This window comes from Nuphar pumila, chromosome 5, assembly GCF_984573655.1.
Source record: "Nuphar pumila chromosome 5, dmNupPumi1.hap1.1, whole genome shotgun sequence".
NCBI lineage: Eukaryota > Viridiplantae > Streptophyta > Magnoliopsida > Nymphaeales > Nymphaeaceae > Nuphar > Nuphar pumila.
In genome coordinates this window covers 131,399,602-131,418,672 of record NC_143253.1, presented here as the reverse complement: position 1 = coordinate 131,418,672, position 19,071 = coordinate 131,399,602, and the positions used below count along the sequence as shown (strand labels likewise).

General features: G+C 37.1%; 1 protein-coding gene across 5 annotated transcripts in view; it reads right to left on the bottom strand.

Annotated features, from left to right (window-relative positions):
• The window catches only part of LOC149838760 (uncharacterized), a 32,247-nt gene extending 21,829 nt beyond the window's left edge, over nucleotides 1-10,418 (bottom strand). For 4 of the 5 annotated variants that reach the window (XM_090006791.1, XM_090006795.1, XM_090006794.1 and 1 more), the window contains exons 1-4: nucleotides 10,237-10,418; nucleotides 9,732-10,078; nucleotides 9,519-9,569; nucleotides 8,801-9,037 (exon numbers count right to left, since the gene is read on the bottom strand). In XM_090006791.1, the coding sequence (XP_089862917.1) occupies nucleotides 8,801-9,037; nucleotides 9,519-9,569; nucleotides 9,732-9,860 (417 nt within the window). In that variant the 5' untranslated portion in view covers nucleotides 9,861-10,078; nucleotides 10,237-10,418. The remainder of the gene's footprint in view (nucleotides 1-8,800; nucleotides 9,038-9,518; nucleotides 9,570-9,731; nucleotides 10,079-10,236) is intronic. The other variant, XM_090006792.1, reaches the window with a different exon arrangement.
• Nucleotides 10,419-19,071: the final 8,653 nt, after the last annotated feature.

Sequence of the window (19,071 nt, the reverse complement as noted above, 5' to 3'; positions counted from 1 at the left end):
GAATTCGAAAATTTGTAGAGCCTTGTAGAAAACTCAGAAAATTCTGAATCTTGGTCCGTTGGAAAGGTCTGGATCTGACCTACATTTTCTGAGTTGGTGGTTTTCACAAACTCCACTATCTGATGGGTCAAAAGCCCCTTCGAACAGACTGTTCGCGGAGTCCAAAAGTCTGTCATAGAGTTGTCTGTCTGTACCAGTCTAGAGTCCGTAGAACGGACACAGCTGATCCGATTCCAGTGATTTTGGATTCATTGGAAAGGCGCGCAAATCGCACACAACTTCCCTTTGGACTGCCTCTGTCGAAACAGAGTGTACAACTCATTTTCGTGAAAAGCTTCTGCGCATGTCAAGATCCATTTGGATCGTAGATCGATATTCACTGAGTCCATATCATTTTGGTATCAGAGCGAGGGTTGCCGAATTTTTTAATCTGACACGATTCCCGATGTTGTGGGGAGTCCAAAAAAATTAGGTAACATTCACCATGGCAGGTCGAATGGGTGGGCGAGGTCAAAATAGCTTTAATAGAGGAAACGATGAACGTGATCATCGTTATGATGTGCGAGATTTGCAAAGACAACTCGCCAAGGCTAATCGCCGAGTTGAAGATTTAACTCGTCAAATGGTCGAAAATGCTAGAGTTAACGAACGACAAGCTGAGCGGAGTCCACACAGTTCTTGAGAAACTCGTGAGACTCATTCATATGATTCTGATGAAGACTTTGAGTCACATCGACAAAGTCCAAAGAGGAGAGATAACTTACAGCCTAGGAGATCCCATTGGGATTCAAGCTTGCGTTATGATATCCTAGAATTCAAGGGAACTGGAACTCCTGAAGAATTTCTAGATTGGATTAATGAAGTCCGCGAAATCCTCGAATTTAAGAAAGTCCCTAAGGATCGACGAGTGGGATTAATATCCCTCAAATTAAAGGGTCGAGCTGCAGCGTGGTGGCGACAGCTCAAGCAAACGCGCAGACATCATGGTCGTGCCCCGATTGAGCGTTGGGAGCACATAAAGCAAAAACTCCGTGCTCAATTTCTTTCGTTAAACTATCATCGTGAACAACAACAACTACTACTACGCCTTCATCCCAAAACAATTGGGGTCGGCGATATGAACCAACAAAGAAAATCATTATGGGTCTTCCACATGAATCCTTCTCCTCCATTCATTTCTATCCAATGCCATGTCCTCGGTGAGGTTCAAAACATTCATATCCTTTCTTATCACCTCCATCCATGTCTTCCTAGGCCTACCCCGACCTCTTTTAACTAATATATTTTCCCATTTCTCCATCCTTCTAACAGGAGCATCATTAGGCCTTCGTCGAATATGTCCAAACCACCGTAAACGATTCTCTCTCATCTTATTTTCAATGGGTGCAACGCCTACCTTCTTACGTATCTCCTCGTTCTGAATCTTATCTTTTATTGTATTTCCACACATCCATCTCAGCATACGCATCTCAGCTACACTCATTTTTTGAATATGATGTCTCTTGGCAGCCCAACATTCTGTACTATATAGTAAAGTGGGCCTAATAGTCGTCCTATAAAACTTTCCCTTCAACCGCAATGGCATTCTACGATCGCACAACACTCCAGTTGCACTCTTCCATTTCATCCACCCAACCTTTATCCTATGATTTACATCTCCATCAATTTCTCCATACTTTAGAATGATAGATCCCAAATATTTGAAAGAATCATCCACCGGTATTTCGTGCTCACCAAGCTTCACTACACTCCCATCACTACTTCGTTGCTTACTAAATCGACATTCCATGTATTCTGTCTTACTCTTACTCAACTTAAAACCTCTTGCTTCCAATGTCTGTCTCCATAATTCTAACTTAGCATTAACCCCAGCTCTAGACTCATCAATCAAAACAATATCATCAGCAAACAACATACACCACGGCACATTTTCTTGAATTGATCTCGTAAGCTCATCCATCACTATAGCAAATAGGAAAGGGCTTAAAGCAAATCCTTGATATAACCCAACCGTTATAGGAAAATTGGTTGTCACCCCTCCACAAGTGCGGACATTGGTTACTACTCCTTCATACATATCTTTAATTATACTAATGTACTTGAGAGAAACACCTTTCTTCATCATCGTGAACTATATCAAAAATATGAAAGTCTGAAACAAGGAACCCATTCGATGGACCAATACACCGAAGAATTTCATGATCTCGTTGCACGGAACGACATCCGTTAAAGTGAAGAACAACTTGTATCGAAGTACATTGGAGAACTAAACTTCCAATTACAAGATATGCTTAACTTTGTGGAGTGTTGGACTGTGTCTGAAGCACATCAAAAGGCACGTCAATGGGAAAGGTTTACCTAGAGGAAGACCTTAGCTAGGCCTAGTCCTGTGACTTGACCAGCAGCGCGGGTCCCAACGGTCCCCATTGCGAAAGTCATCCCACCCTACCGTCACTCTAATGCGTCAAACCCACCTAGGGTTATGAGCTAAAAATGGTCCGATAGGAAATCAAGCGAGGACGTCTAGTTCGAGTACCCCCATCAAGTGCTATACTTGTGGAAAACCCTGTCACAAGTTCACTGAATGTCGTGGCAAAGCCTTATTCGTTGAAGGAATTCATGAAGAAGAGGATGCTCAATTCAATCCCGAGTTTGATCTCATTTATGATCCTAAGATTGAATCTTTTGAAGAAAAACCAGAAGAGAAATTTGTGAACGAGGAAGTGTTGTTGCCTGATAGAGGTGAAGCACTCATTACTAGGCGGATTTGTTTAGCACCACGACAAGAACGAATGATCGTTGGGTAAGAACTCACATCTTTGAGTCTGCTTGTACCATTAATGAGAAAGTATGCAGATTCATCATAGACTCTGGTTGTTGTGAGAATGTGATTTTGGTCGAAGCCATGACCAAGTTAGGTTTGAGTTGTAAGACTCATCCCCGTCCTTATCAGATGTCTTGGCTCCAAAAGAGCATTGATGTTCGTGTCAACCGACAATGCTTGGTCAAATTCTCCATTGAAAACATTTATTTCAATCAAATCTAGTGTGATGTGCTTCCCATGGATGCGAGTCATATCATTCTCGGAAGACCATGGCAGTATGATCGTTCTATTATCCGTAATGGTCGATCTAACTCATATTCGTTCACATTAGAAAGACCGAAGATTCATTTGAAGTTGTCCAAGGATTTACTACATTTGACTTCATCTCGTACTCCTCCTACCACCCAAATTTCCTACCACACTTCATCCAAACCGGCTCCTTCGAAAGTCAAGCTCTTGAGTGCTTTTATTGCCAGACATGAGCTCCAAGAGGCACTAAGTCAATCTAACATGTGTTATTTCTTGTTTTCAGTTGATTCTAATTCATCACACGGTGAGTCAAAGTCTGACACCATGGATTCTAGAGTCACACCCCTATTAGAGGAGTTTCGTGAAGTCTTTCCCGGCGAATTACCAAATGGATTACCCCCTCTGCGGGAAGTCCAACATCATATCGATTTACATCTTGGTGCAGTATTGCCGCATGCCCCGCATTATCGCATGAGTCCTACAGAGTATGAAGAACTTTGTAGACAGGTTGAAGAATTGCTGACTAAGGGTCACATTCGTGAAAGTCTTAGTCCATGTGGGGTTCCTGCTCTTCTTGTGTCAAAGAAAAATGAAACGTGGCGGATGTGCATCGATAGTCGAGTTATCAATAAAATAACCATCAAGTATAGGTTCCCCTTTCCAAGATTGGACGATCTGTTGGACCAACTGACTGGTTTAAAAATATTTTCCAAGTTAGATCTGTGTAACGGATATCATCAAATACGAGTTAGGCCTGACGATAAATGGAAAACTGTATTCAAAACTCGTGATGGTCTCTATGAATGGCTCGTAATGCCATTTGGTCTATCCAATGCTCCATCTACCTTCATGAGAATCATGAATCAAATTTTTCGACCTTACATCGGCAAATTCCTGGTCGTTTATTTTGATGACATTCTCATATATAGTCGAACTGAGCCTAAGCATCTTGAACACTTACGTTTAGTGTTTGATATCCTAAAAAAGGAACAATTTTATGCTTTTATAGATAAGTGTGTCTTCTGGGCCACTGGAGTTTTGTTCCTCGATTATGTGGTCTCGATGACGGGTATATTCGTTGATCCTTCAAAGGTCGAGTCAAATCGAGATTAGCCTGTGCCAAACTCCATTACTAATGTTCGTAGTTTCCATGGATTAGCTTCCTTCTATAGGAGGTTCATTCTGCATATTAGCAGTATCGTTGTTGCTCCATTGACTGATTGTATCAAAAGAAAAACTTTTCAATGAGATCCTGAAGCTCAACAATCATTTGAGCATTTGAAGTCTCATCTCTGTTCAAAGTCTGTGTTAGTTTTACCCAATTTTGAACTTGCCTTCAAATTGTCACGTGACGCATCTGGGGTTGGAATCGGTGTTGTGTTGAGTCAGGTCTTGTTGCGTACTTTAGTGAAAAGTTGAATGAAGCCAAGTTAAAATATAGTACCTACGATAAGGAATTTTATGCTATCGTAAGAGCGTTAATGCACTGGAGGCATTATTTGGTGCATCGAGAATTTATCCTCCATACTGACCATGAAGCTCTCAAATACATCAACGGTCAGCATAAGTTAAATGCACGTAGAACCAAATGGGTAGAGTACCTGCAAGAATTCACATTCGTTCTAAAACATAAGGCAGGAAAGGATAATGTTGTTGCTAATGCTTTAAGCAAAAAAACCATTCTTCTGTCTTCGATGAAGTTATCCGTTTGGGGTTTTGAGGAATTCGCATCATTATATGAGTCAGATAGTTCTTTCTCGAAAGTTATTAATGAAGTGAATAGCCAACCTCACGACAATTTCTCCATGGTTGATGGATTTTTATTTAAGGGCAATTTGCTTTGTATCCCAGACTATTCTTTGAGACAACGTTTGATTTCTGAGATACATAATGAAGAACACTTTGGTCAAGACAAGACTATGCATTTGGTGTCTTCAACATATTTCTGACCTCACATGTGAAAGGATGTGAATAGATTCATGGAAAAATGTCATACGTGTCATATCGCGAAAGGAAATGTCATAAATGCAGGGTTATATTGGCCATTGGTTATTCTTGAAAAACCGTGGCAAGATATAACAATGGATTTCGTTTTAGGGTTGCCTAAGACCTCTCATGGTCTTGATTCTATCTTTGTGGTTGTCGATCGATACACAAAAATGGCCCAATTTATTCTGTGTAGAAAAACCATGGATGCCTATCATATTGCAGATTTGTTTTTCAAGGAAATTTATAAATTGCATGGTATTCCGAAAACTATCACTCAGATAAAGACGTTAAATTTGTAGGTCATTTTTAGCGATAATTATGGAAGAAGTTAGGAACCAATCTACAGTTTAGCACTGTGCATCATCCTCAGACCGACGGTCAAACTGAAGTTGTTAATCAGTCTTTATGAAACTTGTTGCGAGCTTTAATTAAGGATAAACCAATGTCATGGTCTCAAATATTTGCACAAGCTGAAATTGCTTTTAATAAATCTGTGAATCGTTCTACTGGATTTAGCCCTTTTACTGGTTTGTATGAATTTAATCCTTGTTCTCCTGTTGACTTAGCTCATATTCCTGTTGTTGGTCAGGTACATCTGAATATTCAAGACAACATCAGTAAGTATAAAGCAAGCTATGATAAGAAGCATCGACAGGTATTGTTTCAACTTGGAGATCTGGTATGGGTTACTCTTACTAAAGAATGTTTACCTCTTGAATTACATGGTAAGTTGGCGCCTAAGCAGTATTTCAAACAGTATTATTCTTTTTCTCTTGAATAATACTGTTTGAAAAAAATGCAAACAACTATTGGTTGATTATTAGAATGAATGTTTGACATAGGTTTGTTATCAAGTGATTTTTCTGTTTGCAAAATATCCGGTTTAGATTACTATTGCATAGCTCGGTTTCCTGTCAAAACCCGGATTCCCGAATCCCAAGTGGTCAGAAACGACTCCAAAGAAACGATCGTATCAGCCTCGATACTGGTCGATTTAAGGCGTTCTTTAGCTTCCCGGAAAGCTAAGACATTTATCTCCAACTTTATAGTTGAGGTCATTTCGTGAATCGGCCGTTTGAGTCTCTGAAAAATGTTGTTAAAGTCTCGAACTGACAGGAATCCACTGTCACTTGTTTGTTTCAGAACACTCCTAGTGGTGTTCGGTATTTTTCAATTATTTGAAGATTCCCTGCGTGAAAATTTGTTTTGTTTGATTCTGTGGAAAGCTAGAACCTAGATCTAAAATTTTCATGTTTTGAGTTTTAATTGAATCTTCGTTGAAGTGCCTCAAAAATATTAATCTCTCTGCTGTTGTCGAATATTTGAAGTTTTAATTCCTTTGATAATATCTCATACCATTTCTAGAATTCAAAAATTTGTAGAGCCTTGTAGAAAACTCAGAAAATTCTGAATCTTGGTTCGTTGGAAAGGTCTAGATCTGACCTACATATTTTTAGTTGGTGATTTTCGCAAACTCCACTATCTGGCGGGTCAAAAAACCCTTCGAACAAACAGTCTGCAGAGTCCGAAAGTCTGTCATAGAGTTATTTGTCCGTCCGAGTCTCAAGTCCGTGGAACGGACACTATTGATCCGATTCCAGTGATTTCGGATTCGTTGGAAAGGTGTGTGAATCGTGCACAACTTCCCTTTGGACCGTCTTTGTCGAAACAGAGTGCACGGGTCCTGAAAACCCTATTTTCTGGAGTCCTGATCGGACTCATTTTTGCGAAAAGCTTTCGCACGTGTCAAGATCCATTTGGATCGTGGATCGATATTCACCGAGTCCACATCAGGGTAGGGTTGGAGGTCCAAAGTTTCACCCCTGCCATGGAGATGGAGGGCAAAATTGTGGTGGGTTGGGTTGGGGGGGAGGGGGAAGAGAGTTTGTCCCCCGCACCCTCCTCGGTCCACTACTATCCCTATTCCGTACCCATAGAAGGGAAAGACGTTTCATGAGAAGGGGGGTGGATTTCTAAAAAATCTTGCTAGCTTATCCTTCCCAAGAGAATGCTTTCATGGGGGGGAAAGTATGGAAGGATTCACACATGAAAAGTGTAAGGTGGTGGGAAAACTAGGGCCCATTTATGCCAACATGGCACTTCCTTGATGTTTGGTTTATTCATGGTGGGAAAGGAAAAAGTTACAAGGCACTTTTCATGGGCCGTTTTCGCCACCACCAACCACTTTTCATTTGCAAATCCTTTCATACCTCTCCCTCCCCCCACCTCTCCAATGAAAGAATTCTCATGGGAAGGCTGAGCTGGCCGGATTTTTTAGAAATCTGTATCCATTCCCAAAAGGCATTTCCCTGCCATGGGAATGAAACAAACCAACCCTAAGACTCTTTTCAAGGAGAGACAAACTAAAAAGGTCAACCTTAAAAAAAGGAAAAAAGTCCATCATACAAAGAGACGCAGTGACAAGCAACACAAACAGTTGGAACTTGTTAACCATCTAAAATATACCAACTTTGAGAAAATAGTTCATATTTTCTGCAAATAATATTCACGGCCAATTAGATTTAAAAATAAAAAACAAAAAACTGAAGAATTTAGATTGATTGCAAGATTTTGAAAAATCAAAGGAAAGAAAAAATTACAAATTTCATAAGGATTGTGTTAGAAAGTGACTTTGAATACATTAGGTTCAATAATGAACCCATACACATGCACACGAAGTGCGAATATACCCACTCAATGGAACAACACAAGCACATCATGTGCTAATACATAAACCCATAAAAGGGGTAAATATGACTTAAAGTCATAAGTTGAATATTATTGAGGAAAAAGGAAGAAGAGGGTAAAAACCCTATACAATGGAGCATAAGCTCCTACAAGGAGTACCAAATACAAAGGGGAGAGCCCCTATATATACACTCTCAAAGGGACCACCTTGGGGGCTCCCAAAGGAGACGGTGGAGAGCCCCCAACGGTCACATTTGTGACCGTTGGGGGCTCCCAACGTCTCTATTGGGAGGCCCCCAATGTGGTACAAAAACCGAAAATAATAAAAAAAAAAACAAAAAATAAAAGAAATTACAATGCATATTCCAATTGGAATATGCGTATAATGACAAATTACAGAAATACCCTTGAGGGTATTTTAGGAAGAGAAAATATATACATTTATATATATATATATATAAATAGAGAATATATATATAAATAGAGATACATATACATATATATATATATATGTATACGTATCTTTATATATATAAATATATATATATATATATGTACATTTAAGGATTATATTTCAACATACATATATGTGTATGAGTACACATATTTTAACAGATTGCACTTCTTAAATCTAAAAAGTTGCTGAAAATATTTTCACATGGTAGTTTCACTTGTTTTATTTCAAATGTTCTTTGTATGCTGTCCTCAGACATTACATGGACTCTATGCAAAATTTACAGAACAGAGGCTACCATCCCAATCAACTGACCTGCGGATTTTCCTAACACCTGTTATCAAGTTCACCTGTGTGTGTGTGTGCATGTGTAAGCTAGCTTGTTAGCCATAAAGGATTCGTACAAAAATAGCAACTAAGGTGATAGGATCAGGTTTTAAACTTAGTTTGCTGGTTAATTATCAATGAATTTTTTTTTATCAACACATTATTCTCGTCCACAAGAAAACATGATACATATTGGAGTAACGAGTGCTTATTTAAAAGATATACACATTAAAAAGATATGAGACAAACATGAAAAAAAAGGAACACACCTTTAATTTAGCACAAGCTTCAGCATGGTCCTTGAGTTGCGTCTCAAAAATTTTCCGCATTTCCATAATATCTTTCCTAGCAATAAATCGGGCTCTAAGTTCAATCTCCATCTGCTGCAGTTCTTCTCTCTGTCTGGTGACGTCCTGAAGTCTATGTTGCAATGGGTCATCATTAACCCCATTATCTATCGTGATCGAACAAAAATCAACAACTAGAGGCATGGTTCCTTGCTGCACCTTGCATGATACAATGCCGTGAAAAATCAATCATATCAGCTAGAATGAATGGGAGAAAGGTTTTCCAAATTAGAAAGCTCCAAAATCAAACAAGCCAGTGTTGCATTTTATATCAGATGTCATAGATATCAGAACAAATGCTGATTAGGAAACGGTTTCCATGTTAGAAAGCTCCAAAATCAAGCAAATCAGTATTACATTTTCTATCAGGCGACATAAAATAAACGTGTTTTCAATGTCTATATTAGTCGAAGTTCATGCATTTTTCGATGCAAATGACAACCAAATTCGAAAAAAAGATACTAAAGAAATCGCAAAAGGCAGTAAATATGGGGAAAATTTCTGATTGGTTCACCATTGAGAAAACCGGGACGTAAAGAAGTTGTCAACACAACGTTTTGAACGAAGCTGAGAGAGCATGCAACTGATTACCTACACAAAATAAGAAAGCTAAAGTACATTCAAGGGCAACAAAATGTACCTCATAAATCGTTTTCTCATCCGATTGGCTCAACTTGGACCGTTCCAACTCCTGCCCGAAAGTATGAAGAGCAAAAATCAACCCAAAAGTTGAGAAGGAAAAGAGAAGTACACAAGCGAGAAGAAGTAATTCGGAGCACATCCAACAACAAAAAAAGAAGACCGAACAAGAAAACCGCCAAACGCAACACATCCAAACTTTTTCCCCAACTACCTGGCTACCGGAATCGCGGAGCGGGTGCTCGTTTCCGGCCTTCCATTCCTTTCTTGAAGACTGTGAAGACGTAAGCGGCAAGGATGAGCCATGACCGGCCGACGCCGTTAATCCGGCCCCACCCTCCATGCGAACTCACCACCTCAACCCCGCCGTGGGGGCACCGAGATTCAGCGGCGAACCCCCAAACCCACCAATATCTCCTCGCGCTAAAAGAACAACCGATGCATCACCAAAACACCTCTCCTGAATCACGTTCTGACCCAGAAACGAGGCGCCGCGCCAAACCCCTCATCCACTGAACCAGCAAACCCTAGAAAATCCGAGCGCCACCGATTCGCCACCAACTGAAGCATCACCGATCGAGAATCAGAAATAGAAAACCACCCACCGTTTGCAATTGAATAAAAACATGAAAGAGAGAGAGAGAGAGGTTTCGATGAATGGAAATTAAGAAATTTTGCGGGAAAAACAAATAAGAGAAATGTTCGGCCAAAGAACGAACCTTCGCAGAAGATCAATCGTTGCTTTTCTGGATTGTGAAATCGTGAAATACGATCCGAAAAAAATATTAAAATATTCAACAAAAATGCAAGAAAATAAATGTTGAGGAAGAAATGAATTCTTGATTCCGGAATTCGCAAAAATCGTGAACCCAAAAGAACGGTTTCGCACGCAATTAGCGGAAAGGAGATGAGGATACAGGGCAGCCCTCCCACAATTTATAGGCCTGCCATGGAGACCCGGTGGGACCCGCAGGAGGCGGTGTGGGTCCGACGCCATCCAATTGGATACCGCCACGAGTTCTTTAGTCAAATGGACCTTGAACGACTTGGTGGAAGACTCGAGCCTAGTTGTTATGAACTTGGGGGTTTGTCTTGACTGGGTGAGAGAAGAGACACTACTCGGTTCAGAATGCATATCTTAGGCCAGCCCATGTTCGGCCTAGGTCAAAGTCTTTGGACAGAACCTGACTTGGTCAGGTTTTGGCTCGGCCAAGCTACCAAACTTGAACTTGAACGGACCTTCCGGGGTCAAACATGGACTTTTGATTGGAGAATGTGTGGGTTCAGGTCTTTGGCCAAGCCATGTCTTGATTCTTGAGCTCGCAATGTGATTTAATGTGGTGTGCCCAAAACCATTGACATGCATTTGAATTCCTGGATCCGAATCTCAGAGATCACTTGCCTACCTTTTCCTCCCCCACCCTTTTTGATCCAGAGATCCGTGGGTTTTAAAGGAAAATGACTTTAAACGGTTTGGATCAGGGTGTGGAGACCGCACCTCGGGGAAAAAACTATCACAGGATCGAAAAATCCATACAGAATTTTCTATTTTGCATCATTTTTCCTACATATTTCTCTATTCCAAACATACTCTTCCAAATGAGAGACTTTTTTGCCGAGAGAGTTTTTCTAAAATGTACATTTTTTATAAGAAGAAAAATTATTTTTACACTCTTCACCACCCTCTTTCTCTTCTCTTTAGTTTTTTCACATTTTCCCACTTTGTTTTACTCAACTTACCTAAACAAGCAAAAAAAAACTTTCTTTCGGAGAACTTCTGGTAATAAAAATTCTCATAGGCAAAACTTTCTTTTATTGTTAAAGTTTTTATCTTTGAAAGCCAGAAAAATATAAGAAAAGTGATGCAAAATAAAATATTTGTACAGATTTTTCGACCCTTCCAAACAAAATAGACTTTCACCGAGAGTTTTCTAATAAGTGGTACTTATTTTTTATAAGAAACATTCCTCCAAAGGAAGTGAGAATATTTAATACCAAGAGAAAATTTTATTTTTACACTCCCTACCACCATATCTCACCACCATCCATCCCCTATCCTCCTCTCTCTCATGTTTTCATATTTTTTTCACTCTGTTTTTCTCATGCTACTACAAAAACAAGGAATAAGTTTATTTTGGAAAACTTCTCTTAGATCAAACTTGTTTTTTTAAGAGTTCTTCTCGCTTCCAAATGTGCCCTAAAGCATAGATTTTTAATAGTGGGCAATCAAAAGTGTGCAATCACATTTTACCTTATCCTCCCTCGAGATTGGGAGGGGTTGAACAAGAAATCCATTAAGCTGAGATCCAAGTGCAATCAAACGCACCCGCTTGAATTTGAATGAACCTTGGCACATGTTCCATTACGATTGAAAAGAACAAATGCGTGAAATCAAATGAATTAATTATGATGAGAAATGATATTTTGCCATAAAAATGCATTTTGCTGTTTGACATTTTTCTTTATTTTAGGTATGAAAAACTTCACACAAAAATGTGTGTATTCAAGATAATGCACATCTTGACCACTAACTTTAAAAAACTAGTGATTGGCCTATGTATCAATATGAGTAGGTGTTCAATACACTAAAGAATAACTCAGCCAAACTACCAGGGGGACTCCACTTGTTTGGTAGGAGCAGTTAGTGCACGAAAGTTGCAAGTTCAAAACCCAATTGTATGAGTTGTATAAACTGGTTGGGGGGTCTGCCTAACACGATCCAGGATCAGTATGAGTTGTAAAAACAAGGAAGGGGCTTATATCAAAGAAGCTAAATATCACCTTTGAGCAAAAGTTGCTATTTTACATGTACTGAGTTTCAAAAAAGAAACTAGAAAAAAAAGGATCTTACATTTTTAGTTCCTTAAAAATGAAGAATTTTGTAATTGAGTTAATCGTTTCTAAGTAAATATTTTGTCATTTTGGTACGGGATTACCAAAATGTAATCAAATCTTTTATACATTTTTCATGTAAAATACAAGATTTGATCCTGTTGTTACTGGTTTTCAGTAGTGCTATACAAATTTTTGATAAATATCACTAAATATAATAACCAGCTCAGGCAATTAATCATATATATATATATATATATATATATATATATGTGTGTGTCCTTTTAATTGAATCTTCCATGACTAACACAGCCACCTGTTTTTTTGTGTGTGTTTTGCATGGGTTTCCTACCATTTTAGCAACTCACATAATTGTAATACTTGTCAAATTGGGAAGATTCTCACCAGTTATTATTCAATCAATCGTACAACTAGGGTTTTGAACCTGCGACGTCCTACCACAGGGAGACTTGCACATACAGTTTCTACCAACCACAGGGAGTGACAGCTTCTACCAACCACACGGAGGCCCCTGTTGGTGCCATATAGGGGTGTCAACGGGGCGGGTTTGGTTTGGACCCAAGTGGAATCAGATTTGGACCTGATTTTCGGGTATGATATTGGGTCTGGACCTAGGTTTAATTGGGTCCACTATAAGAAAAGACATACCCAGATCCAATAAGAACTACATGAACCAGGCCCAATAAAACTATATCTTTTTTTACATTGAAAATTTGCGGGTCTTAATTGGAACTCAATTAGTCAGGTCTGAGTATGGTATAAAAATTCACAAACTATACCCGGGTCCAAGTATTAATCGGACCTTCATGGTGGGGTCTTATTATTTATCACCGTACCAGGACCTTATATGGTTTGGTTTGGGTCGAGTCCGGGCAAACCCAACCCGTTGACACCCTAGTGCCATAGACAACTAAAAAGACGTGGGGCTTGCCATTCTTGTGCAGCTTTTTATTTTGTACATGACATAAGAGTTACTTGGCTCATCAGTGTGATATGAGACCAAACCAATTCTAGGTACTTGATCTGTAGAACTTTCTCACGGTCCTCTTATTAATATTTATATTGGACATTTTGAAGAAAGATTGGGTTGGTTGAACTTTCCAATTAATTAAATCCAATGTGTTAGGCGGCAACCAATACACATGCATACACTTTCTTTGTGTATATATCACTCTCTAAAGTCGCTCTTTAAAAGATTTTACTTTGCTTTTAAACTTTCTTTTTTTACGACGAAGGAAAACCCTCACCGAGAAACATGTCACTTGATGGGCCTGCCTCGATGCAAGGTAAAACTCTGGCTTGAGGACACGATCACCCCAACTTTACGTGCCCATGATAAAGAATGGCAGACCACATGCATCAGCGGGATTTGATCCTGGGCCTTCAACTTGACACAGGACCTCATTGACGACATGGGTAACCAGCACAGTGGTACTTGGCTTTTGAACGTATTGATAAAGGACCAGAATGTTCTACCTTTGAGGGCCAATGAGTTAGATCGCATATTGATTTTCATTCCAAAGATCGAGTGCTTATTTTCTAGCCAGTAATTTGCTTATTTTCACTGGCGCTAATAATATAGCAGTGAAAAAGTACTTTTACTGGCAGTCAAAGGGTGCGCCAGTAAAACCTCATTTTGGTGTAGCTAAGGGCATCATTCTTGGGATCTCATTGGCAGTTTTAAAATAGAGTGTCAAAGTTGTGAGGAGTCTGTCAACATATCATTTCATGCATTTTTTTTACTGTATTTAAATTCATCAAGTATGAAATCATTTTTTATGGCATATAATAATAATGTTTGTGTGTGCGCGAGCATGTTTGTATGGGGGGTGGGCCCATTAATTTTATTGAAATCACTTTGATTGCATATCTGACTTGCATTACATCTAAAAATACTTAGGAAAACTTTTCTTAAACAGAACCTTTTGCAAAAATCATTTTAAAAATCCCTTTACCTATATTTTTAGTTTTATCAGTCGACCAATAAGTCTCATCAGTCGATCAATTTTCTCACTCCCTTTTCAAAACCAAATGTCTATTTTCTGATAAATCGACTTATTTAATCTTACTCGACCGACCCGAGAGTTCGATTTCTGAAAAGTTTAACAGAAGTTGACTGAAAGTTTTCTTTCAATCTACTAATGATTTTTCATCAGTTGACTAATTTTTCTTTAGTCGACTATTTTTTAAAATCCTGAATTCAAATCTTTTAAGCTATACAAAGTAGTCCACTGATTTAACAATCAGTCTGCTAATATTTGATTTCAATCGGTTGATAACTTTTTTAGTCGACTAATATAGTTATTTTTCTAAACTTTTTTGAAGTCGCATTCTTTTGTTTTTTAAACATTTTAACTGTTCAAAATTGTTTGTTTGACACCCCTTCATACCACCAACATCTGAAATTCTTCAGCTATAAATAAGAGTGAGATCTACACTCAAAATCAATGAATTGAAACATCAAATTCTATATTTTTCACTCTAATTTCTTTTGTGAGTCAGTGAAATCGTGAGTTGAGTATTTCTAAAACCTTAGAAGCCTCTACAAACCTATTTTACTTCCTTTGCATTCATAAGAAATGCTCATAGGTTGATTGTAAGTTGTTTATTTCATTTTTTATACAAAAGAACGAAGTTTCCTTGGTTTAAAAGAGAAGTTCGCTTTCAGCAGGGTTATTGCTGAAAGTGGAACCGATTTTGGTCCGTTTGATCTTGTAGTGACACAAGTTTGATAGTGGAAATCTCAAGCGAGTTTTGCTTGGGGACTGAATGTATGTCTAGAGGATCAAACCAGAATAAAATCTTTGTGTTTATTGTGTGTGATTGCTTTGCAGAATTCAAAATCTTTTAAATTCCAAAGATAAAGTTTAAAAGCACTATTCACCCCCCCCCCATAGTGTTGTTTGCATTGATCCTACAATACTTTCATTTGGTATCAGAGCAAGGTTTGTTATATTTTGATTTTATCATTATCTAGTATGACAACAATATCGTCTTCTCACCACAAAGAAGGGTACTCCTCAGTCCATCCTCTTCTCTTTGACGGAACAAACTATGGATATTGAAAAGTAAGAATGACAATATTCTCACAATTCATGAATCTTGAAATTTGGAGAGTTATTTCTGAAAAAGTATCAAGCACCATCAACAGATTTCAGCTTATGGAACGATAAAGCAAAAAAGACTGCTTCACTCAATACCAAAGTTGTGAATGCTCTATATTATGCCATTGATAAGGTAGAGTTCAATCGAATATCTCAATGTTTCTCTGCAAATGAAATTTGGTATACTCTTCTTGTGACTCATAAAGATACGTCAAAGGTTAAGGAATCTAAAATTGTTTCTTTAGTTTATAAATTTGAATTATTTAAAATGAAGTAAAATGAGTCAATTTCTGAAATGATAACAAGAATGATCGACATTACAAATACACTCAAATCCCTTGAAAAAGATGATTCACAAGTGAATTTGGTTAAAAAAGTCTTAATGTGAATAGAAGAAGCCAATGATCTGAACACCCTTTTTCTTGAAGATTTGGTTGGTAATTTGATGACAAGTGAAGTTCAACTTCAAAATAGACAATAAGAAGAACCAAAGAAGAAATCTCTTACATTCAAGACCACTTCAGATTCTTAATATTCATATAAGGATGAAGATATTGCCCTTATCACTAGGCAATTCAAAACATTCATCAAAAAAGGGAGATTTCAAAGAAAGGTGAAGAAAATTAAACCATCAACTCCTGACGAAGTTAAGTGTTTCAACTGTAAAAAGGTTGGACATATCAGAAGACATTGTCCTCTTTTTAAAGTCAAGTCTAAGGACCAATTCAAGAAGAAAAATGTATTTCAAGCAAAATGTGATAAAAGTGACTCTCCTTTCGATGAATAATCAAATGAAGAAGTTGTCAACATATGCTTTATAGCACAAGAAGAATCGATAAGTCAATTTGATTATGATGAGTTATTAAAAGCTTTTAATAAATTATATGTTAAATTTAAGAGTCCAAGTTTTAAAAACAAAGTTGAAAACATAAAATTTGACTCTTGACTCTAAGAACAAAGTGTTACTTAAAGAGATGAATCAAGAAGGAAAACTTTTCTCAAGCATCTAAGCTAAAAGAATTTGGCATTAGAATCAATGCTCTACAAGAAGAGATATCTAGTTTAAAAGAAAAATCAAATGATCTTCTCCCTATAATGACTAAGTTCACTAATGGTAAAGAAAATCTAGAAAAACTTTTTGGTTCTCAAAGACACTTGGTTAACAAAACTGGATTGAGATCTAGTTTCTTTGATACTCAAAATAGACCAAACTATGTGGTAAAGAATCATTAAAGTCAATACTTAAAATCATTGGTTCAAATAACTCAGTTTTATAGTCATGCATATCATGGTAGAAACACACATTATCGTGGTACTTCTAATACATATAAGCCTAGACATATTTATACATCTCATCATGCTTCTTTCTATAATTCTAGAAATGCTAAAACATTTTATGATAGAAAGAATGATTATTTTAAAAAAAAACCATTATCTAAATGGATTTGGGTTCCTAAGACTAACTCTCATAGACTCGAAAATGAAAAGGGGCCAAATATTTTATCTTCTAATTTTGTTATAGGTACATAAAATAAGGAACAAGTGGATCTTAGATAGCGGTTGTTTCAAACATATGACTGGAAGGCCAGAGTTATTTTTCACCCTTTAAAGGATAGAGGAATCATCACCTTTGGTGACAATAGCAAGGGAAAAGTAATCGGTATTGGTAATCCAAAATTTTCCTTGATAGAAAATATTCTTTTAGAAGATGGATTAATGCATAATTTATTATCTATTAGTCAATTATGTGACAAAGGTTTTCTCGTTTCTTTTGAACATAATTTATGTTTAATTTTTTATTCTTATTCTAAAAATATATCTTTAAAGCAAAGAGAAAGAACAATGTGTATGAACTTTATCTTGATGAGTTATTCACCCTCAATGAAAAATGTCTTATTGCTTCAAATGAAATTCAATGGTTATGGCACAAGAGACTTGGACATGTTAACTTCAAATTAATTTCTAAGTTATCCAAGAATGATCTTTTTAGAGGTCGGCTTAGAATATCATATAAAAAGAATCACTTATGTGATGCTTGTCAAATGAGTAAACAAATCAAGAGTTCTTTCAAAGTAAAAGATATAATTTCAACAAAGTGTCCTCTCAAACTTTTATATTTAGATCTTTTTGCACCGTCAAGAATTCAAAGTTTGAATGGTAGTAAACATGTTTTTGTCATAGTAGATGATTATTCTCGTTTTACTTGGGTGATTTTTCTGAAAAACAAAAATGAAGCTTTTCTGAATTTTTTAAACTCTGTAGAAGAATTACAAATGAAAAATCTACCTCTATTATTATTATTCGTAGTGATCATGGAGGAGAATTTGAAAATGAATCTTTTCTAAAGTTATGTGATTTACATGGAATATCTCACAACTTTGCTTTTTCTAGAGCGGCTCCCTAAAATGGAGTTGTTGAAATAAAGAATAGAACATTTCAAGAATGTGCTAGAACTATGCATCAAAATAAAAATTTACCAAATACTTATGGGCTGAAGCAGTAAATACAACATGTTATGTTGTAAACCATGTTCTTATTCGACCATTGTTACATAAAACCTGTTTTAAATTGTATTATGATTATATACCAAAGATCTCATATTTCAAATTTTTTTGTAGCAAATGCTTCTTGTTAAATACCAAAGATAATCTTGACAAGTTTGATTCAAAATCAGACGAAACAATATTTCTTAGATATTCTTCTAGAAGCAAAGCTTACCGTGTTTTTAATAAAAGAACTTCTTATGTTAAAGAGTCTTTACAGATTGTATTTGATAAGAATGGTGAGCAGGTTATACCTCTAAGTGAAGGAGAAAAAGTCATACATCAAGAAGAACCTTTGATAAAAAGCACTTCACAAGAAAACATTCCTCAAAATCTTCCACCGGCTTGAAAAGAACTTCGTAATCATCCACATAAGCATATTATTGGAGAAATAAAGAGTGATGTTCAAACTAGAAGTCAGTTGGAAGAATATATTATAAATATTGCTTTTATATCAAAAATAGAACCAAAGAATATCAATGAAGCTTGTGATGATGAATTTTAGCTTTTGGCCATGTCTGAAAAATTTAACCAGTTCAATCAGAATGATGTATGAGATCTAGTTGATAGAGCAAAGGATCATCTGGTGATTGGAATGAGATGGGTCTTCAGAAACAAGCTAGACGAAAACAGAAAAGTCATGCGAAACAAAGCAAGGCTAGTAGCACAAGACTATAACCAAGCGAAAGACATAGATTTTGATGAAACCTTTGCTTCTGTGACTCGATTGGAGTAAATTTGAATGATGCTTGCTTTTTCTAGCTACATGAATTTTAAGTTATACCAAATTGATGTTAAGAGTGCATTTTTGAATGGATACATCAATGAAGAAGTTCCTAGTCGACCTGATATAATGTTTAGTGTATGTATGTGTGCTAGATTTCAAGTTAATTCGAAGGAATCACACTTAATTGTTGTAAAACAAATTCTTCGATACTTAAAAGATACTTCAAACTTTAGATTGTTTTACTCGAAGTCATATTCTTTCAATTTAGTTTCATATAGTGATGCAGATTTTGCTTAAAGCAAATCTGATCGCAATAGTATTAGTGGA